Source organism: Sinocyclocheilus anshuiensis, unplaced genomic scaffold (genome assembly GCF_001515605.1).
Source record: "Sinocyclocheilus anshuiensis isolate Anshui unplaced genomic scaffold, SAMN03320099.WGS_v1.1 scaffold1240, whole genome shotgun sequence".
NCBI lineage: Eukaryota > Metazoa > Chordata > Actinopteri > Cypriniformes > Cyprinidae > Sinocyclocheilus > Sinocyclocheilus anshuiensis.
Window position 1 is genome coordinate 1,181,370 of NW_015542555.1, and position 13,006 is coordinate 1,194,375.

A 13,006-nucleotide genomic window follows, 5' to 3' on the forward strand; every position below is an offset into this window, starting at 1 on the left:
GTTAGTGTGTAATGTTGCTGTTTGAGCATAAACAATGCTCAAAGTTCAATGCAAACGGAGATATCGTCTTTTAAAATTATGGCAGTTTAATGCCTACAAAAACGGCTCGTAGGGACTATGAGTTACTTTCCCGGGTTCATTACGTCACGAACCCAGATAAACCCCGCCCCCGGGAACATGCAACGAAGGTGGTGGGGCCATGCTGCGCTGCTTTAGAGAAGAGGAAGAGAAAACTAGGCGTGCACGTAAAAATCTATTCATATATGAATCACGATTCTGTCTTCTAACGATTCTAATGGATTCACAAGTTTCAAAATCAATGTTCTAAAGCAGCGGTTCTCAATCCTGTTCCTCGCGTCCCCCTGCTCTGCACACGATCTGCATCTCTCTCTCTCTCTCTCTCATTCAAATCATCAGCTCGTCACAGCTCCATCAAAGAACTGTGTTCCAGTTATACACTATATGTGTATAGACCAAGAGATATTTTTCACATAGCTATGAGAAGTGTTATACATGGACGGGTGTGCGGTTGCCATACTGTATTAAAGCTTTAATCAGGATAAAACCGTATATTAAAAGCTAACAGAAGCAGTAGCATTTACAAATAACAGCGTATCTAAAAGTATGAGACAACAACAAACAAAAAACATACCATTAAGAGCCGTGCTTGCACAGGTTCTGTGCGATCCTTTTCAATAATATCCTCTGCTTCTCAATTGGGCTCAAATTGATAAGCAATTTCACGACGCCATTGTTTACAATACAACCGTAGCACATACCGCTGAGGTGAGGGGCGGGATATTTAGACACGCACTAGAGACGGTTTAGCCAATCACACCACACTGGACCAGCTAACCAATCTGAGCCCATTGTGTATTTCTGAGGGAGGGGCTTCATAAAAGCAGGAAATGATCAGCGCGTTTAGAGGAGAAGGTGTGGAATAAAGGTAGATTATGTGAAAAATATTAGCAAAGTATTAACACATGTTAGACTGCACCCCATAAACACAATCAAGCCTAGAAAAAAAAGTCAACCACCCCTTTAAATATTGATTTGTCATCATCTTGAGCTCCATTTCATTTCAGAGGATGGGTGTCCTCCACGTAGGCCAGAAAATTGAGGAACAGGCTGATTTTGAGAAGATTTATAAGAACGGTGTGTTGCTAGAAATTCCCTTAGTAGACACAATTCTCTTGTTTGCGACAGTAAATAAAGCAAGAAACCTCATTATTTTCCTTTTCTTTTTCTCTCAGCGTGGGCAGACAATGCCAATGCTTGTGCTAAACAATACGCAGGAACCGGAGCATTGAAAACCGACTTCACCAGGTATTCATCCCAGACTCCTTTCAGAATATGCACAGTTGTGTGCGTCCACCGCTGTAACCTTCACCTTTGACCTCAGAACCGGGAATAGGACTCACTGGGGATTGGTAATGGATGGCTGGAACTCAATGATCCGCTACTACAAGAACAATTTCTCAGACGGGTTCAGACAAGTGCGTATGAATTCTTTGTCTTTATGTCTTTCAATCAGACTGCATTGAATTTGAAGTAGCTGACTTTGCCCACAGGACTCCATCGATCTCTTCCTCGGAAACTATACAGTGGATGAAACCGATGGCTTGATGCCTCTGCATGTGCAAAAGGACTGGAAGTTCCTCTTGGTCAGTGCTTTTCCAATACTGCTTGTGCTTGTAGTAAGAGAGAATATGAATTAAAAGAGGTCATTACTATGACGAATAAAAAAGAGAAATATTTACTCCAAGCTGCTTCATGCAGTCCTCACATTTATAATTCAACAACACCAGCTGCTGGTCATTTTATATTCATAAATCTCTTCTACAGCTTCCTGTTATTATGGTGGTGGCCTTCTCCATGTGCATCATCTGTCTCCTAATGGCTGGTAAGGTCTGGCATTATAACACAACATGAAATAAAGCAATAGGGTCAATAACATGACATGTTTTTGTCCAAATCTATAGACCTTAGTCAGGTTAGACGCCAGATTGAATTTAACACAGATGAAAACTAGGCTTTACGATGGCAGACAAAGGTTCTAGATCACTTTATTTTCACAACTCACAACTTTCAAAACTGTTTCATGGAGTTTTTTATGGAAAGACGTTTCATCAGCTGAACAATCTTTATGTTGTTAAAGTACAACCCATTGAACGCACTGTACTTCTCCTGACAAGAATTAAATATGGTGCTACCCTGACTAATATCTATTTATTTATTTAATAAAAAATGGAATTCCTACATGCAGTGACTTAAAAACAATGTTTTTAATGTCAGAATTATATTTCACTTTGATGCAAATGTCCTGATATCATAAATAAGAACTTAAAATGTTTTTGTATTATTTGCAATATATATTTTTAACGAAACCGCTTATTAATATTTGAAACACTAGTATAATCAAAGTCATGTGGTGCGACTAAGAAAGTCATGGGGTGCAAACAACATGTAAAAACATGCATGAATAAAAAACAAAAAAGGAAGATATAATGATATCATGTCAAGGTCAAGAAGTCTCTCAAAATATTACTTTTTTTTTTTTATGCAAGGTTAGTTCAGATCGTCAAATGTCATGTGGTGCAACTCCCTAAAAACTTGATATTTATGTATTAATAAATAAGATTTGTTGAAAAAAATTTAATATATACTGTATATATCTTTAAAATATTTTTTGTAATAATTAAGTACATTCACATGTGTAGAATGTAAAGAAAATGTTACTTTTAATAATATTACACCACATGGTTTAATATGCATGAGTCATTACATTTAAATGGAACCAACAAAAAATAAATTTTTAAGAACTTGACATGTTTTAAACTAGATTAGATATGTCATTGACCCACAAGAGATGTGCGTTACAATGATTTTAATCCTTATACGGTTCCATTACTGTTGCTTCTTTGGAAAATGTACATACAGTAGTAGTGCCTATTTAGTTTGTGAATAATGACATCTGGTACTCTGTCAGGTGACACTTGGACGGAGACCCTGGCATACGTGTTGTTCTGGGGAATAGCCAGTGCTCTTACAGCTGCTGTCATCCTGGTCAACGGACGGGAGTTTGTTGACGCACCGAAACTGGTCCAAAAAGAGAAGATGGATTGAATATCAAGACCTCCTTCCTTCTGTTCTCTCTGTTTCCTCTTTATTTTCCTCCAATACTGACCTGCTCTCCACACTGTCCTTAAACTTAAGCAAAGCAAGCATCCCTGTTTTCTGCTCCCATAGATGGAGCATATTACCATATCATTTCACATCAGTTACTACAAATTTCCTTTGAATCATGGGACATGGTGTCCAAATTTCACAAAATTTCCTTAACAATAATACTTGCATCATAGAATTGCACATGGGTTGCACAACATCCCCAGCCTGTTACGTGCATTGTGGACATTGTGTCTTACTTTAACTCTGCTGTGTTGTTACTGTTTGGCGATCGATCTAAATTGACCCGTTGTGAAATTAGAGTTATTGTTTTGGCTCTAGAGCTTCTGCTTTATGAAACTGGACACCAGGCGTGTGGCCTTGGCCCAGTCTATGGGTTGACAGATCAATGAAGGTCTGTTGTAATTAGATTGTTACACAAGGGAACATTACATGATGCATCGGTGGCTCAGCCCTTGGTTATTTCCATTTCTGTCCTCAAATCTGTGCTGAAATCAGCCTTATGCCTCGGTTTTATTTTCAGTTGTTCTTTGCAGTGGCAGTTTGGGTTTTAATGTGGTTTCCTTTTGTTCTGCCAGCATATTTATGGGGTTGTGTCTCTCACAAATGATCAAATTAGAGAGCTGTGGGACACACTGGGGGAGAGAGAGGTATTAAGCACTGTTTCTTTATGAGTTTACAGAAAAATATGAACAGCACTTTTCCTGTGTAACAACTTTATGTCTCTTCGAGGACCAATGAACACTAACAGATATGGCACGCATAAAGTCGCTCTTTAATGGCTCTTCGACTGCACTTCTCTTCAACGTTACCAATTCAGTGGCAGTTCATTAGACGGAAATAGGCTTCTATCAGAATATCTGTCAAATTGACTCACACTTTTAATTGAATTCCCTTAAACTATACTGACAATTCAGAAGGCATTCGCTTTTAACTAAATTATTTAGACAAGTGGCTTTCAAGGACGTCATATAGCAGAAAAAATGTCAGTTTTATTGATGTTCACTTGCATGATGGTGCATTTCACCTTTAACCCACTAATTTCTTTTCATTTCGACACATTTAGCAAGGTGTTTTTGGGATTGGGAGTGGACACTGAAAAATGAATTACTTTTAGGTCTTCCTTTTGAACTCATTACTACCTTTAGAACTGAATGCTCCTCGGTTTGGTTTAATGTTGACAAAGAATGTAGATTTTGATGCCTTTATATGCGTGTTTTGTAGTCATCTGCAAATGATAATGCAAGCTGCAGTAACACAGTCATATTGGACCCATCTCAACGGGAGATTGCAATTGAGAGTTTCATCAAATTCATATGGGCCGTATTTTATTGATTTTCATTGTGTGCAAAGATCAAGAGAATATGCAGTACAACTTGCAATTAAAATGGCTGGATTGAAACAGAAGACTGATAATTAAATCCTGTATGTTTGATGTTTACCTGTATAAATCTGATGTGTAAACTGTACATTGGAAAGAAATTAAGAGAATTTATAGATATATATATGAGTGTGTCATTGTAATCATTTACTGTACAGTGTAGTTTACAACCACATAGATGTAGCACTATATATATATATATATATATGAGTGTGTCATTGTAATCATGTACTGTACAGTGTAGTTTACAACAACATAGCTTTAGCACTTTCTGGTTGAGTTATTGTTCAATCAAAGTGATGTTACTGATCACATTCTTCCATCACAGGGCTGGATGAAAATGGCTTCCATTACCCTAGATTATGAACCTCATTGTTGTATTTCCAGGGTGCACTCGGGTTTAAGTGTGTTAAATGACATATTATCAATATTATTGTGTTTTTGGACTTGATCCTGACAGTGTTTTAAATCCCGTTTAACCTTCTCTCTCTCGTCTTGTTTGATTAAGAGACTATATGCCTCAACATTAGTTGCATTTCTGATTACTGTTCATTCAGAAGTATTCAGTACTCGCCCATGATTTCAAGGGAATAGTTTGTGAAACATCACTTGTCTTTAGTAGTCTATCAGTCCTTATCTTATCTCGAACCTCCACCATTCTGATGAAAACCACATTGAGACTATTGCTCATAATCTAGGTATTGTTTGGTTTTGATCATTGAGGTGTCATTTAATACATTTTAAAATACATTTCAACCACTGTAACTGATGGTTTCTTGACGAAATCATGTTTAATAAATTCTACCAATAAAATGCAACTTGTCCCGCTTCTTACTGAAGCAAAGGCTATTAACAGGGCAGAAACACAAACGGACAAAATTAGAGCAGAGTTGGTTTAAATGGTTCTGTGGTTTACGCTGATCAGCCACAACCACTGACAGGTGAAGTGAATAACATTGATTATATCATTACAATAGCACCTGTCAGAGCATCTCTAAAATGGCATGTTTCGCCCAAAGACTTGCCATTTTGATTAGTATCTACCAAAAGTGGTGCAAAGAAGGACAACTTGACCCCTGTCCATCACTGAAAGTGGCTACAATGGGTATGTGAGTGTCAGAGCTGGACCTTGGAGAAATGAAAGAAGGTTACCTGGTCTGATAAATCACGTTTTCTTTTAGATCAGGTGGATGGCCAGGTGCATGTGTGTTGTTTACACAGGAAATGCTTGCAGCAGGATGCACTATGGGAAGAAGGCAGGCCAGCGGATGTGTGTGCAATGTTCTGCTGGGAAACCTTGGGTCCTGCTGTATTCATGTGGATGTTACTTTGACACGTAGACCTACCTAATGATCGCTGCAGACCACATAGATCTCTTCATCATGGCAATGGTGTTTGTTCCCTGACGGCAGTGGATGCTGTACCTGCCACACTGCAAAAATCATTCAGGAATTCAGCCTCCAAATTTCCCAGATCTTGATTCGATTGAGCATCTATAGGAAGTGCTGGACTCACAAATCCAATCCCACCTCATAACTTGTAGGATATTCTGCTAATGTCTTGGTGCCAGAGACCACAGGACATGTTCAGAGCTCTTGTGGAGTCCATGCTTCAATGCATCAGAGCTGTTTTGGCTGCACGAGAAGAACCTACACAATATTAGGCAGGTGGTTTTAATGTTGTGGCTGATCAGTGTATATCTAGTCTTAAATCAAACAGTGTTGTGCCATGTAATAACATAAATGTAATCAATGATATTCACTATTATATTAACATGTTGTGAGATTCCAGGCCATCATGAGGGCATACAACAAAGTAAGTGTATTAGATTAACATTATTTTGAGGTTCAGATTTGATCTCTATTTAAATGATTGTCGACCACCAAAGCACTAGGAAATGTATGTTACAACGAATGCAAGAGTCAATAGGCCTACTTGAGTTGGGGCTTCGGCATATGTCTCATCTTTTTCATGTTATGTTCCCCTTAATTTTTTTCATGTCTCTGCATCCGTTTGCAAATTATTTATTTTATCGGAGGTCCATCCTGAATTCATAGCGCCTCCACGTGGTTATCTGCTGGATATAAATTATGTAAGCAAAAAAAAAAAATTAAAGGCTTTTTGACACTCTAAAGACTTTTAAACTCACAGACTATATAAATGTAGAATGACAATCTATAAATGATCAAACTAAGGAATTAAATACACACGAACAGTCATTTTCTCCTTTACTGATTTTAAAGGAAACCTAATGCGGACTACTCTTTTATCGATGGTATATTTTTGCTTTTGTAGAAGCATCAGTCCGCAACATTTAATTTATTTTTTTGTTAAATAACCGCGTTTAACAAGAAACTGTTTCGCTAATACGCAAGCGCGTTGTAGAGTAAACAAAGGAGATTGGCTCTTGCGAACTGTAGATGTTGTCTAGACGGGACTTTTATTTTGAAAATCATCTTTCGGACTCGACATTTCCTGATAACTTTTCTTACTTCATTTCATTCTACGAATTTTAGCTGTAATTGTTGTAAAACACACGGAGCACAGCAGAAAATATATAGTAGGAATGACCGAGCTCAGACACATAAAGACAACAGACTCCTGTGAACGAGATCAGTGCGAGTGTTTTAGTTTGCTGTTTTCGCTCGTGCAGTGATGTGGAGCTGGGTTGATCTCTAGACATAAATGTGATAAGTTCGTGTGTTTTTTTTTTTTTTTTTTTTTTTTTTTTTTTTATTTTTTTTTTTCCCTCCCCTCACTAAATCACTCAAGTAAGTTCATGTTTATCGGATCAGTGAAGTGTTTGTATTGTATTGAGGGCAGTTTGTTAAACAGTCTGTCTGAAACAAAAGACGCTACAGTGTGAGCTAACGTTACTTTAGCCTAACACTGATGTAAACATGCCATGACAATGATCATCCAGAGCTCGTATAATGCACAGTTGTGTCTCTTATTTCTTCTAAATGTGAATTTATTTATGGCGTTATGAGAATATTCATGGACATATTGTTTCTGTGCTTTTATGTTAATGTCATTTTCCATACATAAAATTAACTGAAACATTCAGAAAGCTTTTTACTGTTCAGAAATCCTTTAAATTCTGAAGAATAACAAACTCCATTATGTTTTTAAGTGTAGATATCAGTTTTAGTTTTTTTTAATATATCAAATTTTTATTTTTCTCCGTTTTAGCTGTAGTAAAAACATGGATGTGGTGAGTTTCCGTTTGCCTGGGCATGGAGACACCGCCCTGAGTAACATGAACTTCCTGCGGACACAGCAGCACTTCTGTGATGTGACCATTGTGGCGGGAGGCAGGCGCATGTTCAGGGGTCACAAGGTCGTTCTGGCTGCTTGCTCTGCGTTTCTCAGGGACCAGTTTCTCCTGAACCCCTCATCAGAGCTACAGGTGAGGACTTCTCGTGCCATCAGAATGACTAAGTTACAGCAGCATCAGAAGCAAACCATTTGATCTTCGGTGTCGTTAGTGTTACATTGGTCGGTATTAGTGGATGAAATATAATAAAATAGTGTCACAAACACCCTGAAGATCGAACATTAAACTTCACATTTGTCATTATTTGTGTCAGTGATTTTCAGATTATCACCTCCTATAATCTGTGAAAATAATAAACTAGTGGTTCATAAACTAGACTTTATGCATAAATTAAGAAAGCCGAAATCTTATTTGTACAATGTAGTTGCGCATTCCAAGCAAGTCTGGAATTCTATTCTTTCCCTCCACTGGTCCATTCAAGGACACTCATTTCTGAATATAAAATGTCCAGAAAGGCAAAACAAAGCGAAAACTGGAGACAGCCAATTCAAACCAGCACAGATTCGGCTACATAAGGAGCTTAAAATCTTCAAATCATCTTGTTTTGTTGGGAGCCAGAATCGACACAATACAGGCTCCAATTTGAAAATGTATTGTATACCTGCTGCCACTGCCAGACAAAAAACTGACGACAGCTGTGGTTAAACACGATAAAACGAGCGACTGGACAGAAATGATCAAAAATGCTTGCATTTGCAGCGCACACGCTTATCAGAAAAGGTTAAATAAAGTATTGTCGATTGAAAGCTCATATTTAGATCTGCCTCCATCCAATCAATGTATAAACCCAAGGCCCCACCCTACTTTTTTTTTTTTTTTTTTCTGCTTCAATAATCCGTTCTGCACAACAAGGAAGATCTGTTGCTACTTCCATTTCACTGCAACTTTAATTTTGAAAATCATTTGTTGCTTTGATTGTCAACAAATACTTTGTCTATCCAGCAGGTGTCGATGTTGCACAGCTCAGCGGTGGTATGTGAGCTCCTCCAGTCCTGTTACACAGGGATGCTGCAGTTCAGTGCCAAAGAGATCGTGAACTACCTGACTGCAGCCAGCTACCTGCAGATGGAGCATGTGGTGGAGAAATGCAGAGGAGCCCTGAGCCAGTACATGCAGCCCCGGAGTCGCAGCCCCATTGTGAGTATCCCAACCTCAAACACGTCAAACATGATGTGCAGTGATGTCACAATCATGTTGCATTGTTGTCTACGGAGCTGCCTGAAATGTACAAGTGAAGTAGACTAGCTCCCTCGGTCAAAACTGAGGGGTCAAGGGCCTGTCCATATAACCTTCCCTCGTCCACTTCATGAAACTGAAAAATTATCAAAAAGGTGTTGGGGATTCCCCAGAGGGGAAGTACTTGGGGAAGTTCGCGAGTGTGTGTCTAAATGCTAAGTGGAAGTTCACAGCCTTTGTAAGCCTTTGACCCCGGTTAGCTTGTTCAGGTGTGTTTGATTAGAGTTGGAGCAAAACATTGCAGGACTGTGGGGGACCAAAGCTGGCCACCCCTGGTCTCAGCAGTTTGGGTGGAGGTCGACCGCTCATTCCACCAAAGAAGAGCAAGGAGGGTGAAGGTTTGTGAAAGCATCTTTGTGCCTCGTTAGCTATGTTTCCATCACACTCTTTTTATGCGCGTTTTGAAGTATCACATCAGAAATGAGTGCGGGAAATGCCAAATTTTGAAAAGAAATCTTAATTCGCAAAAAAGTTATGCTCGTTTGAGGTGGTTTTTGACATGTGCGAAAAAGGGTGAATGCGAATAATGGGCAATGGAAATGCATTTTGCGAATAAATCCTGCATGAGTGTTCAAAAAAGTCATGTGACTTTGTGCTATGGGACGGCATAACCTGACTAACCAGCGGACTGATTTTGTTGAACAGCATCTGAAATGTTATGGTCATTCTGAAGTGCCCGAGCAAAGTCTGTCATCAAAGTATTTCTGTATAATTGCCTCCCAGAATGGTCTACCATGACTGCGTTCCCAAACAGCTGACATTCACCTCCGAAAAGCAAGACCTTATTTAATGTTTCATCTGCTCTCTTGAAGTGCAAGTAATTTATTATATTTGAGAATTGTTATCCTAAGTGGCTTCTCCTACTTTTCTTAGTGGTATTTAGTGCCAGTTTATCAGGAAGTGGCGATTTTGTTCTCTGACTCGTTGGATGGAAACGGTGCTTATTCACAAAAGTTTTATGTGATTATTCCAATTTTGCGCACAAGTTAAATTCGCAACTTAGGATGGAAACCTGGCTATTGTGAAGAAACGACAAGGTATACACTTGTATGTGTGGATTGATGCAGGGAGGTGCAGTTCAAGTGGCAGGCCTGAAAGCCAGCATCAAAGCCTTAAATTTGATTCTGGTCACAGCTGGGAGCTAGTGGACTGAGATCAGGAGTCGTCTTTGGCCCTGTCCCAAATGGAACACTTCATGTGCACTTGCGGTCTTACGGACTTACAATGGCCACCGCGTGCATGTGTCCGTTAAGTCCACAAGACCGTAGGGTGTCCCATTTGTCATTTTTAGTGTTCAGAAGGGTGCTCGCGAGCGCCCCCTTTGCGGTCGTTATGCGCCGTCGATCCGCACTTCTGCCGAGCCCGCACTGGGCTCCACCACAGACTTCTACCCGACAGTCAAAGCGGCATTACTTCACTAAAGTGCGGACTCAGAGGAAGACCGCGAGGGTTTAGGGTGCCATTTGGGACAGGGCCTTTGGCTGATTGAAGACCAGGCATGCCAGCGCATTGTAGATTATCTTCAAAGGCCCACTACAGCTACTGTTCTCTCTCTGACAGACAGAATGCTTCTCAAAATCTTAGCCAAGCATAGTGTCATGCTCCAAAAAAGACTAGTAGACAACACTGTAAAACACCATAAAAGGGGTCCATGTGACCAGAGATTTGCATTCCATATTGTCTTAAGCCATAATATTGTTTTGTGACTATAGCTCTTTTGGTATTTGCTGGGGCTTGACAGCCTATGCTGATTATTTAATTTTAGTAAAATTATGCATTGTTTGTCCTTCTCTCTCTGTTTCTCCCATTAAATATTCAGACTGTGAAATCAGAAGACCCTCAGTCTATGCCAGTGATTGTCAGTGGAAGTACCCATTCATTGGGATCCATTTCATCCCCTTCTGATACGGCATCACTGCATCCTCACAGTTCAGGAAAGGAGCTCCAGGCTGCCGATGCCGAACTCTCCAACATCCCTCACAAAGATGACAGCGATTTGACCATACACCATGTAAATATCTGTTGGATTTGCCGCATATGCTAACAGTGCCAAAAGATGTAACATTAATGATTATTAGCGTTCAAACTTTCAAGCTAACTGTTTGTGCAACTGAAGTTTATAAAAGGCCACCATTAAAATATTTCACTTTGCTAGCATAATTGCAGGTTTTGATACAAGGGAGAAGGGTCTGAAAATTTGTAAAATTATCTTCTGGAAATTTAATAGCTAAATGCAAACTGCACTAAAATGAATGTGACATTTGCCAGCAAAATCAAACATGGTTGCTATATTACTGCGTATTGCTGGCAGTCCTAAATCAAAGAGGGTCATATCAGCACTTATTTTGGTAGTTTGCTTGGTTGTGGTTTACTAATTTATGTTTTCACCATAACAGGTCCGAGGATCAGATGCATCTGGTCATTTCGAGGGAGAGGACGGGCCTGAGAGTGACGTCTTTCAGGTGCAGATCAATGATGAACATCAAGACCCAGAGAAGAAGACCTCTGGTGCTGAGGAGGAAGACCGAGAAGCTGTTGTTGTGTTGGATGACCACGGGCAGCTGGATGCAGGTATAGAGGAGCCCTATATGGAAGGGCGAGCCAAAGGCAACGGCATCGGAGGGGCGGGTCGCATGTGGAGACGACGGCACGGAGAGCACAGGGGAGGCAGAGGAAGAGGCTTTAAACACCGGAAGCGGTACACTTTCAAGGATCGCAAGCTCTTGGGTAACTATCAGGAGGCTTGGCGGTTCCCGACCCCTGATGAGATGATGGGCAATTTTGGAGCAGACTTTGGGGCTGATTACCTGTCCAATCAGCATCACGCAGACGGTACCGTCCGCATTGAGTACAGGCCTGGAGAGAGACAAGGAGAAGAGATTGGCTCTGATGGAGGTCCTGCACAATTTAGTGTGGAAGCTTCCAGCGGGGAAGAGGGAATGGGGGTTGGGACACATACAAATGAACACAGAGCTGCTGACGAGTCTGTGGCAGTGGTGGGATCCACGTCCTGCATAGCTGGGCCAGTGGTGTGTGAGCAGTGCAGATTAGCGTTTTCCTCAACGCAGGATTTAGCCATGCATTCCCTGTCAACACACCGGCTGTACGTGTGTCCGTGCTGTGGGAAGCACTTTAGCCACTCCAGTAACCTCAATCGCCACATGATCGTCCACCGTGGAGTATCCAAGCTCCACTGCTGCCCCCTGTGCCACAAGACCTTCACTCAGAAGTCAACACTGTGCGACCACATGAACCTGCATAGTGGAGAGCGCCCACATGTGTGCGCGTACTGCCACGTCAGCTTTGCCCACAAGCCTGCTCTACGCCGTCACCTGAAGGAGCAACACGGAAGAACCACGGCCCAAAATTATCTGGAAATGCAGAGAAACAATGAGGGTGGTGCTGGGGAGGGGGTTTAGATCACATTTAAATTGTTAATGAAATCAGAATTAACCCCATTTACTTTCTTAATACACATTTCTAGGTTTATTGTGCACAATTTATCAGTGCACATTAAGTAAAAATTGTATGTCTTTGTAATCAGTATGTAATAACGTGTCATTTCAAACCTCTAAGACTTTTTTCCTGTGAAACACAAAACAAGACATGAAGAGTTCATTTGCAAAAACCGATAAATGCCACTTTAAAAAAAAAAAAAAATTAACTGAGTGCCGCGCATTATTCTCCACATATAGCGCGATCTGAATCCTAAACACGTTTTGCCAAAAAAGCCGGTTTTGTCTACTTTCAAAGGCATCGCGAGTTCACGTTTTACTGCAGAAGTTGACAAGTGCCCTTGTTTGTGAGCAAAAGCCGATAAGTCCATTTGAGCGAATCAGCGCGCCGTATTCAGGTCAGGTGACAAG

At 40.5% G+C, this 13,006-nt stretch overlaps 2 protein-coding genes across 3 annotated transcripts in view; both read left to right on the forward strand.

Annotated features, from left to right (window-relative positions):
* LOC107694349 (phosphatidylinositide phosphatase SAC1-B-like) overlaps positions 1-4,588 on the forward strand; it is a 15,234-nt gene extending 10,646 nt beyond the window's left edge. Inside the window, exons 15-20 of the mRNA XM_016494035.1 lie at positions 1,086-1,155; positions 1,254-1,326; positions 1,403-1,496; positions 1,572-1,664; positions 1,846-1,903; positions 2,990-4,588. Of these exons, the coding sequence (XP_016349521.1) occupies positions 1,086-1,155; positions 1,254-1,326; positions 1,403-1,496; positions 1,572-1,664; positions 1,846-1,903; positions 2,990-3,126 (525 nt within the window). The 3' untranslated portion in view covers positions 3,127-4,588. The remainder of the gene's footprint in view (positions 1-1,085; positions 1,156-1,253; positions 1,327-1,402; positions 1,497-1,571; positions 1,665-1,845; positions 1,904-2,989) is intronic.
* A 2,464-nt stretch (positions 4,589-7,052) lies between these two features.
* Positions 7,053-12,735, forward strand: zbtb12.2 (zinc finger and BTB domain containing 12, tandem duplicate 2). 2 transcript variants are annotated; one of them, XM_016494036.1, is made up of 5 exons: positions 7,053-7,338; positions 7,760-7,976; positions 8,847-9,041; positions 10,960-11,151; positions 11,537-12,735. In XM_016494036.1, the coding sequence occupies exons 2-5, from the start codon at positions 7,773-7,775 to the stop codon at positions 12,557-12,559; spliced, it is 1,614 nt and encodes a 537-aa protein (XP_016349522.1). In that variant the 5' UTR covers positions 7,053-7,338; positions 7,760-7,772; the 3' UTR covers positions 12,560-12,735. The 2 variants fall into 2 exon arrangements, with proteins under 2 accessions (XP_016349522.1, XP_016349523.1); XM_016494037.1 differs by having other exon boundaries at positions 8,850-9,041.
* Positions 12,736-13,006: the final 271 nt, after the last annotated feature.

Excerpts from the sequence above, each read along its gene's own strand:
- zbtb12.2 (XM_016494036.1), top strand. The coding sequence starts at position 7,773 with ATGGATGTGGTGAGTTTCCGTTTGCCTGGGCATGGAGACACCGCCCTG. Across the intron at positions 7,977-8,846 it reads ACCCCTCATCAGAGCTACAG|CAGGTGTCGATGTTGCACAG; the intron begins GTGAGGACTTCT and ends TTGTCTATCCAG. Across the intron at positions 11,152-11,536 it reads GCGATTTGACCATACACCAT|GTCCGAGGATCAGATGCATC; the intron begins GTAAATATCTGT and ends TCACCATAACAG.